Raw genomic sequence first — 20,473 nt, 5'->3', positions numbered from 1 at the left:
AATAAGAATTATTCTGCATGAAAGTTGGTGGAAGAGGAGCTTACTCCAAACATTGGAGTTGGAGCATTGTTGGTGGATAGTTTCATATTTTATAAGCAGATTAAATGTTTTTTTTTAGGGTTTTGAAAGTAGCAACAAGTAACTGCATTACAGTGGAGCACACAATCTCCTTAAGTCAATAATTAATTTTCTAAATAAGTGGACTTTTATAGCAGCATGAAATGGAAGCACTCCAGTAAAGTCAGATTTGTGCTTGTGTTTAATAGGCTATGTAACAAACGTACAGTGGTGGAAGAAGTACCGGATGTTTTACTCATACAATTAACAATACCACAATGTAGAAATACTCTGTTACAAGCCAGTACTCAGATCTAAGTAATAGTACAAAAGTATTCCAATTAAAATATAGTTACAGTACAAAATGGCCCATTTCAGAATAATGTATATTCTATTACTGAATAACAATTACTGATGCAGCCTACTGGTATTGACCTTTTTTGTTGTTCATGTCGCAGCTGGTTAAAGTGGCACTACTTTTTATTCTCTTATAGATACAGCTGGGTAGCTTGTGAATTTTACTCGACGGCTGATTCTTATCTGACCCACAGTATCACATTATTTATTTGTTGATGACTAAAAAAGTAGGCAACAATATTTGCCTCTGAAATGTATCGTTTCTGTACATGAAGGAGGCTGAAAAGCAGTAGGAACAGAAACAGAATTTTACAAAACAAATGATGTGTTTTAATGATTGAATAAACTGAATAAACTGGTCTGCACTGCTTTACTTCATTTATTTGTGGCGGACCCTGCCACCTTTCTAGTTTCAAGGTGTTCTGGGACCTTTACTTACCTCTGAGAACAGCTTGTTTATTCAGCTATGGAAAAAAATTATGTCTGAGTTGGCAGCATCACCTCATCAATACAGACAAATTAAAAACACATGGTTCCCCTTTAAGTTAGCACCTGAGTATATTACACCAAAGCAAAAAACAAACAAACAAAAAAACAAAAGCAAAAACAAACAAAACGAAACAAAACAAAAAAACAACCCCAAAACACCCACTTCATCCCTTCAATTTCACCGAGCTAAATGAAAATGCTGACTCAAAGAGAGGCTGAGTCAACCAGCTCTTTCATGAAAAATGACACCGGATGTCAGGGACACTTTTTAGCGGAACATGCTGACGAATATCTGCCCCCAGTTCGCTATTTTTGGGATAGAATAGCTTGTTGTGTAAGCTAGCGGTCAACTTTTACTTGTCTTAAAGTGAGCACTGTACCTTTAAAACAAACTGTTCCCTGTTTTCTGTCCCGACTGTCGAACCGACCGGTGGCCACGTACGGCTGCGTGCTCAACGGTTATCCCACGGTCTGCTCGGTGACGGGGGGGAACCACTTTATCTGGTCACCGTCGCGACTTTGACGACGTATAAGCTTATTTTAGCTGCTTCAAGTGTAACTGTGCTGGCAGAGGAGCGGAGGGGTGAAGTTTTGAATGAAGGTTCCCTGCTGGGACTGTTAAGCGGGAGGAGGGGGGCAGTTAGTGGGGTCGTCCGGGCTATCGGATCTGGGATCTGCTCACATTTATAACCAGACAGACGGCGGCTTGTTCGTATCAGAGCTGAGCTGAGCTGAGCTGAGCTGGACGGACTGACTTACGGAGGAGAAGTTTCGCCGAGGAGGACGCGGAGTTTTCAACTTTTTTTGTGATTTAACCCGGACTATAAAAAGAGCTGGAAAGTTTGGAATAACAGAAAAGTTTCGACTTGGGTCCGGACCCCTGTCTCCTGTCAAGAGCCTCTGGACTGTAAGCTAACCATTCACTCTGGAAATAATTACCACTCTTTTACTGACTTGTGATTTAGTTAGAGTTTAACCTAAAGAAAAAGATACAACTTTACTTTAGTTTGTCGAAGCAGACACGCTACTTCGAAATGGATAAATACGAGGATTTAGGACTCGAGGCGAGCAAGTTTATCGAGGACTTAAACATGTATGAAGCATCCAGGGATGGTTTGTTTCGAACCAGGAGGGATGCGGGAAACAACCCCGACTTTGAAGAGACAAGAAAAGTTTTCGCCTCTAAAATGACTAAAATACACATGCAGAAGCACCAAGAGGAGATGGCGAGAAACAACCAGGCCATTAAAATGAATGGTGGGTACAACAGCGCTTACACCAAAGACAGACCGCCCATCAATAGTTACAGGCAGCCGGGTGAGGCGGCAGCGAAGCCCCCGATACTGTCTGGCCCTGTGCCGGGCACCGCGGCGGGGAGTCAGTACGCGCAGTTTGACGGACAGAAACACCACACAGGCATTCAGTCTGAACCTCCAGGCGGCAGGGCATATGGCTACGGAAACAATTACGATAATAAGGAGCGCTTAGAGCCACATTCATACCAGCACACCACCCCTGCTCCCCCGAGCCCAGGAAGCGCGGCTCACAGCGCGCCCACACATGCTCGTCACCCCGTCATCCAGCCCGATGCCTGGGCCCCATCCAGTGAGAGCCAGCGCTCCCCATCTTTGTCTGGGTCTGGGAGCAGCAGCAGGGCATTACAGCACCAGTCTGCACCTCCCACTGCCAACAGTGTCCCACCCCAGCACAACCAGGCTGTCACCCCGGTTGTAAACCAGAGTCCACCCTCCTCTGCCGGGCCAGCCAGGGGATGGGCGGGAGAGCCCGCTGGCTCAGCTACGCCAGACCTCATCCCTGCCCTGCCTCTGAGTGCCTTCACAGGTGGAGCCGACGGGCACATGAAGCAGCCTCCCATACAGACTGCGGCCCATTACCAGCCACCTTCTCCAATTTCAAGATCCTCTACCAACCATAATGGTCCAGTGTCTGCCTCCTCACTTCTACCTGCAACCTCTGAGACGCTTCAAACCAAAGCCCAGATGACAACTTCCCCCTTGATCCCAGCCAGTGTCTCCAAAAGCAGCAGCAGCCAGGCTCAAGGCCACAGCCAAATACTTGCACGGGCTACCAGTGCAGAAGCTGACGTCCTGTGCTCCCCCAAGAATGGCCAACCACACTGCCAGCCTCTCCTCACGCAGGCTCCTGAACAACCTTCAGCAGCTGAAATAAAATTAGAGGCCCTCACTAAGCGGCTGGAGAAAGAGATGGATGCCCAACCGAAGGCTGACTACTTTGGTAAGACAGTCTCAGCTACCCAACATCAACAAGGGGCTTCAGTCAGTTAAGCCACCATTGAACGACAGAACCGCCCACCCACAGTTCAGAACATAAATCCACTTGTTTTTGATTTGCACATGCACACACAGTCACCCTTTGTCATGCTGTCTATGTTTCCCTTGTGTGTTTGTTTCTGTAGCTTAATCAGGAGTGCCACCCCATTGTCTTGTCTTTGTTTGATGGCATTCTTCAGTGATGGTCTCTTTGCTGATAAAATAGCTGAATTTAGTTGGTTGACGCTGTGGGAGGCCTCTTTCTTTCTCATACGGAATGCAGACAGAATAAATTTCTAATTAGTTCCATGTTGCTTTTAAATGATTCATTGTCTGCCCTCTTGGCCACCGAAACAAACCCTTCAGCAATAAAACACGGGGCAAAGGCCAGACAGAAGAATGTTGTCCTCTTATCGCCTCCACAGAGATTGAATGGTTAGTCTGTGATTGTATTAATGTTCCATCCCATGTTGAATTTGTTTGACTGGCGGTGGTATTAACTGGTTTCCAAATGATGTCATTGTTACAGACCTGTGCTTGCACATTACTCATGACTCTTTTTGTGAGCATGCCACGCATGCTTGTGCAGCTGAGGAACACGTGTGCACAGGGAAGATGTGACGAAAGACAACACCTGTGGCTATTAGTTTTGGCCGTTGCATATTTTATCTTGGAGATCATTTCTTGTTTTTTGAGCTGCCTTGATCTGTCCTTGCATTTCTTGGAATTAGATGTATTTGAAGTGTATTACATTATTATCAAGGCATGAATAGAAGGGGTTAAGTCTTGTAATGCAATGCATGCTTGTTTACATAGCACCATTCAGACACAAATGCAATTCAAAGTGCTTAACAGGAGAATATAGAATACATACAATGTAGGACATTATAAAAATCAACTCAGATGCGACTAATATTTGAATCAATGCATAAGGTCAGTGGCTGACAGACAGAGGCAGGCAGGGTTTTTGAAAAATGTCCATCATCAGCAGAATGTGCTGCTTTCTATTCATCATACATCTGGTGCTCTATTTGGAGGAGCAATACCAGGAAATTAATGCAACATTGTAAAAACACATGTTCTGCTGTGAGGTCAGCTGACAGGATCCTTTCCTGGAAGCAGATGCAATAAATAGGTGAGATGTATGCGTGATGCTGGGAGGTTTTTTTTTGCCAGAGAGAGCTGGTAATCACGTGGTGGCCAGGTGTTTGCAGCCAAGGCCATTCATGAAAATGGGATGTCCCACTAGTGAGCGGACGAGTGTGAAATGGGTGATATCTGGTTTAAAGCCACGGAGCACCCTCTTAAATACAATCACAAACACACACGGCCCGCCCTTGCCTCTCCGCTGGAGGAATTTCCTGCTGGAATGCCACAATTGTAATTCAAAGCTTTCCTCAGCCCGTTGATGTGCTTATGTTGGTGTGTAAGGGAAGATGTTCTGGCCTACGTCACTGTCACGACACGGCTCAGAAATAGCACAGACACGTTTAGATAACGGACATGTGGGAGAGCACAGTGTGCAATCAGCAGAAGTGTAGGTTTTGCATTTGTACAGTATATGTCTTTTTTTCACACACACAGTCCCACATGGCCCACACACAGTTCCTGGATGGAGTTTCCCACCAGGCCATGGCTCATCCTCTGAGTCATGCTTTCATGCCAGAATACATTTGTGTAGGCTAGTTTTCTTTAGAAAACTTAAGTTTGATTAAAGTTGACCTTCAAAATGTATATGGCATTCTAAATACACTGTTTCAATAATCGTTAGTACATATGTATAATAATTGTTACAGTCCTTTTTTTGTAATTGTCAAACATTTGCTAGTGTCAGCTTCTTAAGTGTATGGATTATCTGCTTTTCTATAAGATGATAAATGAAATGTCTTTGTATTGTGGACTGTTGGTTGGACAAAATAAGCAATATGAAGATGTTCTTTTGGGTCTGAGAGATGTTGATGAGCACTTTTTTGACATTTTGTAGACTAAATATTAGATTGTGAAAATAATAGTCAGTTGCATATAAAGGTGGCTGCTGTCTGCCATTGAGGTAGCATGGCCCCTCAGAGTTGCCGTGTGGTTAGTGGTTAGTTACTACTCATTACTGCTGTTTGCCACTTTCACTCCAACCCACTGAGCTCACCTATCATCACCGACATACATTTAAAAAGGTCTTCGTGTCTGCACCGGATGTTTGAAAGAAACACAGTAACAGCGGAAAGTATACAAAATGAGGAGGTTTCATAAGAAAATGATAAACGGGACATCGAAACATAACATCAGTGCACTGAGCAGCAGCAAACTCCTTTATATTCTCTCTCTCACAAATCCCAACAATTCCTGCCTTAAAGCTACTCTGAGGGGACACACCACTTTATTGCCTTCTCAGGTGGGGGGCATTTTAAATCACAATGTTATGATGGCACAGTCCTTAGAATTTAATGACTTTCAGCCATCGGTGATGGATGAAACCTGACGGCCGTGTCACTTAAATTCAGTCCTGTCAGCACAACAGTTGACAGGACTGAATTTAAGTGACACGGCTGTGTTGAAATTATCCAATGAGCTGTTTCCATTTATGCCTGGATCCATCGAAATTTCCAAACGTACACCTAGTTCTGATTGGCACAACTGCAGGGAAAAGTTCTGGGAAGTTCTGGGAAAATGAGTCCAATGCCAAACGGCTGCACCAGGGGAACAGTGAGGAATGTCTGAAGGAAGAGAGCAAGGAATTCTAGAAATGAGGTCTTAGGATGCAAAGGGGAGGGGAGTCCCAGACAAGTTTCGAGGTGCCTGCGGTGCAGTTGAATGGAAGAGCAGACAAATGGGAGCGATTTAGGGAAAAGTTTGTGGATGCATCTTTGTCCTTGACCATGAGAGCCTGTGAGGATGTGAGATTTATAGACAGCTTTATCCAAGAGGGGAGAAGTGGTGGGACATCCCAGTGTTTAGCCTCCCTGCTTCCTCTGACTTTCTCACACACACACACACACACACGCATTCAGATGAACGTTTAGTGTTGTGTTAAGATGGAGGATTAATTTATCCCATCTGGCTGCTGAGTGGAAACCTTCGTCTTAACTCTTCCCAGGGATTCTTGGCTTCTACTTTGGCAGGCTTTGTGGGCTGACTTTTATTTGTGTTTGTGTGTGTGTGTGTGTTTATGTGTGTGTGTGTGTGATTGTGATTTCCCTTCATTCACATCGATGTGTCTGTTTATCTATGAATATATGGCCTGTGGTATATAACTGAATTTAATATACATCGCCACTTCTTCTGGGTGTGGCATCTGTCTGCTGTGGTAAAAGTTAGAAGATGATGCAGTAGGTGACTCAGATTTTGAGTTGGAAAAATTGTCTTTCAGTGCTAAGTCTACATCTTAAGATCTGAATGCATGGGGTGTCTTGGTGAAGTGTTATTTTCACAACCACTTTAAGCTTCCAGCTACAATAGTAGCAATGCACACTGTAAACCATCCTAAACCAAGTGTTAGTAGTTTAAAGCCATGTTTTACCATAAAGATTGCGTGAAAACTTGCCAGTAAGCGAGCAAAAAAAATCAAAGCGAAACCGTTGTTGTGATAACACTCACTAACTGCTTCTGTGTGTAGTGAGGGTCTCGTTTTCAGCCAGTGGCATATTGGCCAGCGAGCAGCCATCTACTGGGAGTTTTGACAGCTGGGAAAGGTGAGGGCGGGTAGGAGGGGTAAAGTTTTGGCTGCATGTTTTGCTTCCCCTCCCCCCGCTTGAAGCAAGCAGTCAGTCCCCTGAATAATCACACTGTTTTGGAACATAGGACTCTGGCCAAAAGCAGATTTGTAGTGGCCCAACCGGCGAAGAGGTTACTATGAAAATAAGGAATTTTTAGGTCCTGAACAGGAAAAGAAAAAGGCAGACTTTTATTGCATTTTTGTTCTCATGGGGCATACAATTCAGAGCTATAAAAAGTTTAAAGGGGAAAAATGTCCTTGGCTCTGTGTCAGATCTCAAAAAAGTCCTGAGAGTGTGTTCTTTATAGTATGTGTTCCTCAGAATCCTGTACCTGCTTCACTGATTGTTCTGTGACATGAATTGTTAGTAGTCAACATTCACTGAAGAAAAGCAGAGAATCTGATTTAAAAAGGCTTCACTCTTTTAATTGCAGTAGGTTTGAAGGCATGACTAGTTCATTGTGTTTTCATGTAAGCTCGAAAACCTTACGTAATAGCAACATCCTTCAGCCATCTAATAATATCCCTCTATTATCTCTAAATCTTCTTTCCAGCCGTTTGGGCCTCTGATGATGTGCCGTCTGTTGTGGCATTAGGAGAGGCTTTAGCTTAATTATGTGTAGCCAAGTTGTATGTTGTATCACTGACAGTCTATGAAGAGAAACATTTGAAAAAGGTTATAAAAGTATGTTCTGGAAGGGGGCAGCCGCGTGATGTGTGTTGGATACAGTGGAAACAGAAGTTTCTTTGTGAATGTACGAGGAGGACCTGGGCTGGGCTGGGCTGGGCTGGGCTGGGCTGGGCTGGGCCAAACTCATCTGCTGAGCTCCAGTTCTGTCTCCAGGGAGTTTTTCTATAAAACAACCACATACAAATAACCTCATGCACACTAAAAGAGGAGCTTCGGCCTGTGCTTTCATCTTCCATTGATGTCATTGCCCCTTCTATTAGTGTTACTTTAGGTCAAAACTTGATTTGATGATCATGTCACACCATATCTGATTGATTTAGCTGCTAGCTGACTGCTCATTAGGGCCAGCAGTGATGGGGGTTGTTACTTGTCATACTCCACATGTCAGTTGTCATATTAGGGCACGTCATGCGGTGCAGACTCAGAGGGAGACATGAAGTAATGGCGGGGAAGTGGGGCGATCAAAGATAGTATTTTTGTGGCAGGTCTCAGATCAGGAAAGCAGCGTTGCATCCGAAGCAGCTGCAGATAAAAAGTGTTTTTTTTATTGATCACATGGAAGCCCTGTGTTGTCCATGAGCTGTTCAAAGTCAAAGGAGAGATTATGTAATATTGCCTGACATGCTCTCATGTGATTTGCTTTTTAAAGGCCTGAACTGGTATTATTCATCCAACACAAGAGAGTTCATTTTTGCTTTTATCTTCTTTTTATCTCTATGTCTCTTGTTTTTATTTTTACATTTTTCATTTCTTCTGCATGTTCTTCAAAAATCTAGCTGGCTTGGATGAGTGGATGGATTAATATGACTCCCATGTCTGTTAGGGTAGGAACATTTGATCAAAGACTTTATTAACAGACCTCTCAGTCTCTGAGCCAAGTCAAACAAGCAAATAAGGATATATTTCCGCTTTCACTGATACAGCCGGCTAACCAGCTTCCTGACTTTTGTGGAGTGATTTTTTTTTCTCTGTCTCCATTGTTTTAGTCTGGTTGATTCTTTTGTCTTGATACAATAAACGGTGTCTTGATTTTTTTTTGTACAAGTAATTAAAATGTCTTCATCTGACTTTTGTTTTGTTGTGTTCCAGGAGTCTGCGTTAAGTGCAACAAAGCTGTGTATGGAGCCAATCAGGCCTGCCAAGCTATGGGTAGCCTCTACCATGACAGCTGCTTCACCTGCAGCGCCTGCAGTAAGTATAAACACATGCACAACACACCTTCACTGAGTCCTTTTGTTACCATTCAAGCACTTTCACCTTCTCTCCTCGGTTGATTCACATGTAAACTTCAGCCACCTCCTGAATAATGGACTGCTAAAGACCCTGTCCTCTTGATTTATAAGTGGTACCTTACTCTTCAGTCGTTCACTGGCCCTAGCAAAAACACACAATTATTTGGGGATTACTGTCCTGTGCTGCTGGTGTTTGGTTTCTGGGTGTGCCCGTCACTCCTCCAGCCCACACAGAGCAAGACTTTTTGCTGCCCTAGTTCATCCATCAGTAAATGAAATAGCTTTTTGTATAGATTAATGCTCTGTATCCAAATCTTGTGCAAATATTGATTGAAAGTCAGCAGGTACTTCATTTCGCTTGACGGACCAGGGCTTATTTGTTTAGAAATACTCTTACAATGTCTTCAAAGACGATATCTGTTCTTTATTTGTGGCTTTTGGTTTTAATTACATGAGACAGATGCAGTTTTAGGAAAGGTAGCAAACGTGAACTGTCCAATATTCATCTATTCATCTGTCCTGTCACTGTGACCTCTGTGTTGTGTGTCAGTGTTGGCCAGGTTTTTGGTTTTGTCAGTTAAGACAGGTAACCCGACCAATTAGGGAGCAGCCAGGTATCAGTTGAGGTTCAGTGCTCTGACTGCTCTGTCCAGTGTTTGTGTGACCTGTAGATTCCTGCCTGGACTGTCTGGCTCTCTGATCCAACCAATCAAATCTTTGTCCCAATTATCAGATGGTGGGTATGTGGAGTATTTATGGCACTGCCATGACCTCTGCTCATGCCCATTATTCTGCAGCACCTTTGACCTCTCTGCTTACACCCCCAAATGTATGATTAACATCCCTGTGTTTTATTTTTACACTCCATTGTCCATTGTGTGTGTGTGTGTGTGTGTGTGCGAGTGTGTGTGTGCGTGTGTGTGTGTAAAATGAAAAGGAGGAGACACAATGTGGCTCTGAGTAAAGCCGATGTCTAAAGTAGGGGGAGAAGAGTTTACACACCACATACCTCTCATAGCTGGCTCCACGTGAGGGCATAAGGGTTGTACTCGCTGTGAGTGGCCCCAGGGAAAAGCATCTCTGCTGGGGAGGAATGTAGGCACAGGGGCCCTCTGTGGGTCTGGCTCCAGGAGGACACTGGGTGCTGTTATGTCAGCTGTGTGCAACAAGATGGGAGTACAGTGGACAGGGAGACCTTTCAGGGGAGTACACAACTTACCACACACAACCAGGGCAAGAAGGCACACTTGTACATACACATGCCTCTGTATTCTTACACCCACACAGTAAACGGTGTGATTCAGTCAAATGTGCGTGTTAATGATTAATGTTTTGTTGATTAGTCACTGTTGAGATTTTTTGGGATAAAAAGTGTAATAACTGTCAATCAGAGATGGGTAGAAATTCATCCAAAGTGTCTTGTCACAAATTACACGTACTTGCTTTTCAAGTATGCTCATACCAACACAAAGTATTTAAATAGAATAAATTAGATACATTAAAAAGAATACATAAAAAATGCAACACATTTCCTGCCATGCCCTTACTCCACCAGTTCCCCCAAGGTGATGGAAAGGTAGGAGAATATTCCTGATGACGATTAGAGCACAGCCTGCATGTCTGGGATTCGGCACTTCTCTGCAGGGGGGCTTCCGTTCAGGCTAAACATTGACTGTTTGCAAACAGTTAACAGTACAACCCAATTATAGTTGGATATTAAGCTCAAGTCTGTCAGTGTGCTTTTTTCAGAGAAACCTGTTTACACAGTTCGATAATTGCATAATCTGCGTCTAAGAAACAAATCTTTAGATGCTATTGATTTATATTTTTCTGTGTATATTTATATATAACATTTACCTCAGATAGAAATGACTTCACATTTATATGTGTCTTACTCTTGACCACATTAAGAGTCTTCTTTTTTTATAATTCTAATAGGGAAGCAGTGAGGCTGTAATTTGAGTTTGTAAGGAACTGTCTGAGAATCTGCTTTCATAATATCCAGTCTCTTCTCTTTTCCCTGCCTGTTGGCAGGCTTTGGAGAGTAAAAACAAGGATCTGATTGGTTCTGAATCCACTGGTATGTTAACATCTGGTGGGTAGATTGTCAAGACTTTGACCAAATGTTCCAGGTGCTTTTCTCAGTCCAAAAAATGCATTGGGATGACTAGAGAGAAATCTTGTAGTGTGATAACAATACGATATTGAGCGGTATTGAAGTGCACACATTAGCTCCATTCGCCTTCTTCAGTGCGCTGTGCTATCACACCTCATAGTCTCCACCTAACAAACACCATTATTCTGTGGTCAGCTGACGGCTAGCTTGGGCTTCCTCTTATTTGCCAGTTAGTGTGATTTCGTGGCCCACATCATGAGGATGAAAATAGATTTTATCAGTTAGCACTACTTTTTCGTCAGTGAACATATATATTTTCAGCAGACTGAATCTTAGAGTAGATAGACATTGAATGTGAAATTGGTATAATAGAGATTTGGCTCTTTTGCTGAGATGTCTCACCTGAGTAATATACTCACAGCAACAAATAGGGCCAAGACTTGATTAGTAAGTTGTGGCAGGGTCATTGTGAATTCTTATTTTCTGAATAGGATTACATAAGGGAATTCAGTGAATGTTTTAATTAGAAAATGGCCTTGTGTTTTGTTCTATCCCTCAGGTATTTTACATTTTTATGAAAGTGCAATAGTCACTGTTCTTTCTTGTGCTTTTCAAATAGTCAGCCCTGACTCCTGACTTTAATTAAGCTCTTATCTTTCCGCAAAGCTCAGAGCCCTCCCTCTCTGACTTGCTGGGAAAAAAAGGAAAGGAATGTGAAGAAGAGGAATGCTCATATCTCATTTTCATCCTCTTCACCCTTCCCTCCTTCCTTTAGGGACACAGTTCCAAGACTGTCTGTCAGTAATTAGCCCAGACCAGTTCCACACCTTGGCCACCATCGAAATGACTGGTCTCCAGTTAGGTTATTGTGTAAACCTGGCGAGACCTTGGTTACTGCATGACTATTATTATTCTATTAAAGTAGGATAATGTAATTGTGAATAACTGGTTCAGATAATTTCATTTGCCATTGGTATAATGAGACGAATCATGAGGCTTCAATTTATTTCTGATTTATTTCTTTTTCTTCCTCTCTTCTTTTTCTCAAGCTGTATTCATCGTGTAATTCAGGCTCAGTGAAGAACAACACTGTTTAAGCTCGTTGACCCTTCCAGACAGTGAAAGTATAGCCTTTGATCAATAGTCTACTGATTTTAAGAGAGAAGCAGAGAATAATAGGGTCAACTTCTTTAGCTCAGCCCTTCTTTTCCAGACTAGACTAAAATAATTATATCCTTCCCTTTGTATTTTGATTACTCTGATCTCTGGGTGGGTCTATGTCCTGAAAGGGGTAAAATATGATAATATATGATTGTTAAAGGGTGTAGGCATAAAATAAGCAGGATGTCATGTCTGCTTTTAGCCAATACAGCAAATGAAATAAAAGACAAAACAGAGGGCTTCATTACATGGATGCAAAAGCCATCATCAGCAATTTTCAACATTGTCCTTGATTGCCTAATGCTCCCAGTGATATACATTTTTTCTGGCTCATACATTTATTTTAGGTGTCTACTAAATAATGTTTGCATGGTTTCCTATTAAAAAAACACATTATTCTTCCCATACTGTCCATTACCGCAGTGCCCCAATTCACCCTCTGTCTGAAGGTTCAGTTTTATGGCTGTCGAACACACAGGCAAGCTCGAGGCGACACAACAGCCGAGCTTCCTTAACCAGCTCTTTGATGTCAGTTTGGTGTGCCAGAGGTTTCAGTGCCTGTCTTAAGGGCAGCCTCCAGTCCAAACGTACAGGCTGCTGTTTGTGTTGCAACCATGGCTTTATTGGGGGTATTGCTGAGGGTGGTGACTTGTATAGTTGCAATGTCAAAACCTCACTGAAGTCCTGATGGCTTGTTTGAGGAAAGACAGGAAATTTAGATATATGAAATTGATATATAGTATGTGATTTCATGTTATAAATGGTCATATCACCCAACCCTGTTATGTCCAATATCGAGATGTTTTTCAATACTAATAAGCTGTTGATTTGTCTATATTCTGCAAAAATAAATTTCAAGAAAGCTCTGTATTTAAAATGTCCATGTCCTGCACCTAGGTAATGAGACTCTCTGGAAAATAATAAGCAGGCAAACAGAGCATGTGATGGAACATGGGAGATAAAGAAGGCTCCTGTTTACTGAGGTTAACCCTTCCTCTGCCCTGCTGTCCCCCCCTTCACCTTCTCCTCAGAAAATGTGAGGAATGTTCCCTCTTCCTGTGGGACCTGGACAGGAATAGCTTTGTGAAGTGTTTTGGTGTTTGTGTGTGCCCGCCAGATCCAGACCGTAGAACTATTAAAGCACACAGCATGTGGAAAGACACCAGAAGGGAACAAAGAAGAAGAATAGCAGGTCGTTGGTCTTGGCCTGTGGTTGCCATGAAATACGGACGAGTGTTTAATCTGTTGCACCTGTCCGGTAATTGGATTTAATCTGTGTATTTCTCACATGTGTTTGATCCAGATGATCTTCCTTGTCCTCCCGAAGCCTGCTCTGTGTCCCAGCGATATTATATTAAGACACCAGCCCACCACAGATCCGCTGTTTGATTTATCTGCCTCGGATTCAGCAGGATATAATGAATATTGCAAGAGGGTCCATTACCTTCAAATGGGTGTAATTAATCACCGCGGTCTTTATGCATTAGTGCTGTAACTATTTTCTGAGCCTGAGCTCATGACTTTGCAAGATTTTCCAGTAAAACATTTCAACATGCTATCATTGACTCACCTTTTCTTGTCTGCTTTTATCAACTTATTATCATTCAGTAGTTCTTTTTTTAAGAGCATGTCTTTAAGTGTCCTAGGTGAGGATCCTACTGTGTATTGCTCCAATGAAATGATACAAATGGACTTGTCTGTCTGTCTGCAGGTCGAAGGCTCAGAGGGAAGGCGTTTTACTACGTTGGAGGGAAGGTTTTCTGCGAAGAGGACTTTCTGGTGAGCATCCAATACATGATCAAATTCTAGTGTATAGCAACTGAGGTATGTGGTCTTGTAACCTTAAAAATGCATTAGGTCGAGATAACACACATTAATGTTCTCATTTTTACCTGCACTGAGTCCATATGTTCATTGTCTAAAGGTTTTCAAAACTCTCTGTTTTTATGATAAACAAGGGGTTGTCACCTTTTCCTCAAATCACAGTTCATCGGTTGTACTGTACACACTTAAATACAGTCTATAATGCATCAGCCTTCATCTTATATACAAAATATCGGTTAGAGACTTTGACCTCGCGGCCCAGTTTTAGCACCCAATGCCGCTGATTCATATCAGTTTCCCCCCTTGGGTGAGACTGGAAGGAGGTCAGTAACTGGAGAAACTGCTTTGCTATGTTTGTCGGGTGGTCAGGCTGTTTACACCAGTGCCGAATGACAGTGAGTACTTTCACTAGGGAAATAATAGGATGCACATTAAACATGGTTGAAAGTCTTTGAAAATGTAAATTTGCGTCATGTTTAGTCTTCAGAAGATATCCACCCCTTTCTGTGGATTACCCCAAATCATCCTTTTAGTCACACCGTTGGCAGTCAGGTGCTTGTTTACCCAAGGAGCAATGTCTGTGTAAAACCCCATCTAATTGCCTTTCCACTAAAACCTCTTAGTTGGACAATTAAAATCAGAATTCATACAGAATTAAATTTGCTCCGGCTCCGCTCCCTGTATGTGCTGTTAATTACATCTGCTCCTCTGCCAAGCCTGTTGGTGTGGCTTCTCTTGACTGACACTGCTCATACATAATAACACATTAAAAAAACTGACTGAGATGACTGATTTAAATAATGTATGAGTTAATGCAGGAACCACAATCATATTGACTTTGATGATGTTTTTAAAAATGTGTCCAGTAGTCCACAGGGAAGACACTTATGATACATATCACCATGAGGTTTGTGTTTGAATATGCAGTTCATGCATATAGCGAGCTAGTTTCTCAGAAACTGAATCCAGTGCTTTTTAGTAGTTTTTAGGAGGGAGTTTAGCACAACTACACATGCTAAACCTTATTGCCTGCTTTAAATTATGCCTTAGAGACACTGTGCAGTTGCTCAGTCTGAAACAAAGTCAGAAATTTCAACCATCCTTTAAATAACCAAATTCCAATGACCTCATTGTCGTCTTTTCTCTCTCTGTTGAAGTACTCCGGTTTCCAGCAGTCTGCAGACAAGTGCAATGCATGTGGACATCTGATCATGGACATGGTTAGTGTCTGTTTCTTTTCTCCAGCTGTGTGTACTTTTGTGTGTTGTGTGTGTGGGTCCGAGCCGGTGATCTCAGCAGAAATGCAGAGTTACTTCACCCTAAATGAGCTTTTTGTGGGCACATCTGGTTAAAGACTCAGGAGGAAGCTTTGGCTGTGCATGTGCGACTCTCTCACACATACACACCCTCACACACATACAGTCTCATGGGTAAAAATCAAACTGACACACACTCGCACAATTGATATGAGATATTACTTATATATTATCCTGAATACTCTGGGTGGACTTATTCTTGGCTTTATCTTATTTTTAGCTTTTTAGCTGTTAGGACCCAATATCCCCACGGGGATCATGAAACATTCATCTTATCTAAAGGCAAAGATTTTTTAAGAACAATGGCTATTTTAATTTTATTGGATACAAATATTGAGGAAATGTAAATATCAGTAGCGGGATAAAATTGAGTATTGATGTCCCATTATTCCTTGCTCATTACTGTTTTTATAGATCCTGCAGGCCCTCGGGAAGTCATACCACCCTGGCTGTTTCCGCTGTGTCATCTGTAATGAGAGCCTTGATGGAGTGCCCTTCACCGTGGACACTGAAAATAAGATCTACTGTCTCAAAGACTACCACAGGTGAGCATCATCTCAAGGGAACACGAGGGCAGGACCCAGATTTATCTGTGTTAAGTTAATTTAGCATGGGGATGGAAAAAAATGTCTAGGTGTCATATTGCAATTTAAGTGACGGCACAGCTGCTTAACTTTCCCTTGTTATTGCAGGACGTAGTTGAGAAGGGTTGATCAAGTCTCTCTGAGCCACGTGTAGTGGACACATGACAAGTGTAGTAGCCAGGGATGAACGGAGAGGGAGAAAAGCTTGCTGTTCACTTAGAGGTGTGAAGACTGGTGTGCGCCATGGTCAAAAAGGTCCAACAGGATAAAATTCATTTTAACATCTGAGTGAAAAAAAAAACATGGTTTTCATGTGTGGAAGTACAACAGAAGCCCCTGTAGTGCCTCAACAGCCACAGGCTTTCTTCTCCCTGCTGGGACAACATGTAAAGCACAGCCAGGCACATGGCTGATCACTGTCTGGCAGTTCCCACATGTTCTGTCCACTGATTAGATCAGACAAACCTTATTGTGTATACAGTAATTGTTTGCCTTTTACCCACAGTCATACCCATCCACACTGAGAGGTCCTTTGTTATACCCTCAGACATCCAGGTGCCTGCCATGTGTGTGGAAATGATGAATTCATTTTGCTTTTTGTTTTTCCATCTCCTGTCTGGATTTGGGGGATCACGTGTGTGAGGAGAAAGCCAGCACATCTGCAAACCTGGCGTCTTTGTAGACGAATCAGAATCTTGAATCTGGGGGGCAGGGGGGGCTCAGCAGGTTTAAAGGTTTTGAGAAGGGTATCAAATATGAACTAGGACATCAATAGTCTCCAGAATGGGGGAATGTGCATTCAGTTACTTGTTTGAATGCAGTACAGAAACTCAAATCATTGTGCATATTGCTCTTTCAGGGTCCTGGCGCCTAAATGTGCAGCATGTAAACAGCCTATCCTGCCCTCAGAGGTAAGCGAACAGTCTGGGTCATGATTAGATATTATCATATGATCTCTCATTTTATCATGTTTTGACACATATGAGAGCACAAGTTCTCATATCCAAGGTATTTTGGTTCAATTGTGTAAATCAATCTGTTAAAAATGTCCCAAATCTTTCACAGTTTCAGATGTTTATTCTTTGAAAAGATTTATATTTGTTTTAAATATAGGGGTTTGAGGAACCCCCCCAGTGGACCAGTGGATTTTGAATACCTAAGTGGACATAGATAGTGGTCTGCTTATGAGTATTAGGGACTGATTGATACTTGTTTTCTGTGGCCAATGCTAATACGATATCAGTTAGTAAAAACATTGTGATTTCGATATTTATCTGCCCATATACAAACATTTTTTGCTCTGATCCCTCAGATGTGGTTATAAAACTTGTGACTTGTGACAAAGATCTAATGGAGGCAGGCTATTTTACAGTTTAACAATAACCTTCCAGAAATTACCTCAGTGAAAATGTATTACAACTACCCCAGTCTTATTCTGGCTTATTGGTACACATTGGCCAACAGAGGCCGATACAGATATATCTGTGATAGGCCAGTATTGGCTGACTGTAATATCCACCAGGATCTAATCAGTGCACCACTAATTTTATCCACATCGCTGACCCATATGTTGTGTGTTTTCTTTGATTACACTCCAGGAAGTGCAGCTTCTTGTGTCGTGTTCTAGCAGCATGTGTTAGTTAAAAGTCTTTTTCATGTATTTTTGTGACATGACATGCCTGTACTAGTAAACTAATAGTAGAGGGATGGTAGGAAATTAGGGAAGAGAGAGATGGGAAATGAGGGGCTCTTAAGGACTGTAGCCTGACTTAAACCTTAAACCTCAGCCACAAATGCCTTACTTCTCGGTTTACAAGTGACTGTGATAACTTAGATATTGAGTTACGCACTAGTATGAACTTAAGATGCACACAGTGGTTGCTGTTGACTGAGGATTATGTTATTTGTTAGGGTGATCAGTGCAATGTTTTCAATTTCCCTGTAATAAATGAACCTGGATGCATATAACAATATGATCTTTAATTCATGTATGTTTTAACCTGACTCTGGAAGACAACCGGCCATCTTTTGGACCAAGTTGTTCACCTTTACCTGTAGACCTTCAAGCACCAGGAGCTCAGCAGATTATAAATCAGTATCTGCTCATGTTGACTCACTCAAGATCCAAACTTTAAACTTGTGCAAGTGCAAGTAGCAGATAGTTCACTATAGCCATTTTTCCTACTAGACCACAGGTCAAAACACAGTGAGGCCAAATATCTCTGAGCTTTGATGCAATGTGGTGTCACGTAAGAGCGGACTGGACTGTAGTGAGAACAGGACATGCTGACAAAGGCAAAGAAATGTCCAAAATTAGAGTTGACTTTGGTGGAATGTCCCCTGCCCTCCCCTTTGAGTAAGCTGTGAGGCCGGTATTTAGAGGAGAGGTAGTGTGTGTGTGTGTGTGTGTGTGTGTGTGTGTGTGTGTGTGTGTGTGTGTGTGTGTGTGTGTGTGTGTGTTAGGGTAGGGGGCTTAGTTTGTCTTCTGCATTTATGTAATTTATGTAACGATGGTTCAGGGGAAGTCCCTCTGATAGTGTAAACAGAGAGAGATGACGGAAAAAGAAACAGCTTCTGTCTCTATGGAAGTGAATAATAAGGGGGACAAAGAGCACAAACAATCTGAGATGGAACATCTTTGAACAGATTTTAAAAAATGATTTACGACGGGCCTTTGGCCATTTGTGACTACATCTGTGTGCCACTTTTACTTTCAGTAAAGGCTATTGTGTTATGAGGATCTTGAGTATGAGTCTTTTTTTTGTAGTAAAACAGTGAATAGTAAAATCTGAAAATATAATAGAACTTCATTGATACTGTAGCTTATGAAAGATGAATGACAAACCCTTAAGCCCCAAGGTTGTGATGCACTGGAGTAAAGGACAGAGAATTCTGCTCTTGGCTGACATCACGCTGCGCACACTTTTTTTATTGATCTTTTGAAGCTTTTGTCAGGCTTAACGGAACACGACAGTGGAGAGTCTTCTGGCAAAATTGGCCTCAGTTGCATTTGTCTGTGTGAATTTCTTTCCAGGGCTCTGATGAAACCATTCGAGTTGTATCCATGGACAAAGACTATCATGTGGAATGCTATCACTGCGAGGTGGGTTGAAACAGGTCACATTTCAGACGGTTACAAAACTGAAAATAAAGCTGTGCATACGAAGATATTCATGTTGCAGTGGCTCTGAGCCAGCGACGCTCTGAATGGCTCATTAAGAGAAATCATTATGAGTAGATCCCTGATCTTAATTACAGTCTTGGCTGTAATTATGTACTGCTTTGAAAAGCAGGTATGCAACACCTCATCATCCTTATCTCATCATTTTACTCAAGTGCCTCTTCTTTTTTCTTTTTTTCTTGATTGACAGGTGCTGTTCCTTAGCTTCATGTAAATAAAAATCAGTGGGTTTTGAGTAGCAGCTCCCAGTTAAAATAGTGCTCAACTGTTGAGTGGATGTTTCTTTCTGGTGGTTTCTCATGCACTTCAAAGTGCAGCACCTTGTCTTTGTAAACAGATTTCTTTCTCGAAACTGGAAGCTATAAGGCAGATGTGGCATCCTTTATCAACCAGAGAATACCATTTTTTCTTTTAATTTGAGATTTGCTGAAAAGGAGAAGTTTCAATCATTTTTGCAAATGTATAAATGCCCCTGTTGTAACTGCTTTATTTTTTTTTAGTCCAGTCTTTCTGTCATTGGAAATAAGGCTCATACAGGGCAGAGATCAGACCAATTATCCTCTACCCCACTGTTCAAGCTCATGTAATCTCTCAGTGGAGGTCTCTCATCTTTGTCCCTCCTTTTTGTTGCTCAGGAATGTAAGATGGAGCTGAACGACGAGGAGGGTCACCGCTGCTACCCTCTGAATGGCCACCTTCTCTGCCACTCCTGCCACCTGAAGAACATCGAGCCGGGCAGCTCCCCTCCCATCACCACCACCGCCTCCTATTAACATTGCCATAGGTGGAGGGAGACGCCTGGTGGATAGACGGAAGAACTGCCTCGGAGTGACTGACAGCAGGAGTGCATATGTACAATTCTTGTTGTAGAGGATTGATTAATGCGAAGTGTCAAATCATGTTTGATGTGTTTTTCAAATGAATGTTAATGAGGTTTCCATTACCCCTCAGGATGTTTTGATCCAATAATGAAGTTTTATAATACACCAAAAGCCTACTTTGAATGCAGTGAAGCATTACGTTATACTGGCTGTATACTGAATGACTGAAGTGTTGTCATGATTTATTTTAAATGTAAAAATAAGTGACATTGGCTGTGAAAATATCAGTTCAAAAATGTGTCCCTAAGTCTAACTAAAGGCCCTCGTGAGATTAGAGGTTTTTTACAGAATTTCCTGGATGTCTGTTGTGTCTCCACATTGGTTTCTAAATGCATTTACAAAGGAGAAATATCCCAAAAATGCAACAAATTTGTGTTCATCATGATATTAAAAAGGCAAACCGTATCAGCAATTCCTTCCTCTTCCATTTTTGAACCAGTTACTACTGTTCATTTTCTTCTCAAAGTGGTAACACAATTTTCTGTATGCAATAAATTATATCAAATCATTTTGAACACAACCATTCCATAGAAATGTAAAACAATGCCATTATCCTCAAGGTTGCTGTGCCTTTGTATGCTTCG

General features: G+C 42.1%; 1 protein-coding gene across 1 annotated transcript; it reads left to right on the top strand.

The window, feature by feature from the left end:
- Positions 1 to 1,218: 1,218 nt before the first annotated feature.
- On the top strand, positions 1,219 to 20,008 carry LOC119005723 (Wilms tumor protein 1-interacting protein). The gene is made up of 8 exons (XM_037073591.1): positions 1,219 to 3,159; positions 8,684 to 8,785; positions 13,815 to 13,882; positions 15,085 to 15,147; positions 15,658 to 15,788; positions 16,687 to 16,738; positions 18,862 to 18,930; positions 19,644 to 20,008. The coding sequence occupies exons 1-8, from the start codon at positions 1,938 to 1,940 to the stop codon at positions 19,779 to 19,781; spliced, it is 1,845 nt and encodes a 614-aa protein (XP_036929486.1). The 5' UTR covers positions 1,219 to 1,937; the 3' UTR covers positions 19,782 to 20,008.
- Positions 20,009 to 20,473: the final 465 nt, after the last annotated feature.

Source organism: Acanthopagrus latus, chromosome 17 (genome assembly GCF_904848185.1).
Source record: "Acanthopagrus latus isolate v.2019 chromosome 17, fAcaLat1.1, whole genome shotgun sequence".
Classification (NCBI taxonomy): domain Eukaryota; kingdom Metazoa; phylum Chordata; class Actinopteri; order Spariformes; family Sparidae; genus Acanthopagrus; species Acanthopagrus latus.
This window is presented reverse-complemented; position numbering and strand designations above follow the sequence as displayed.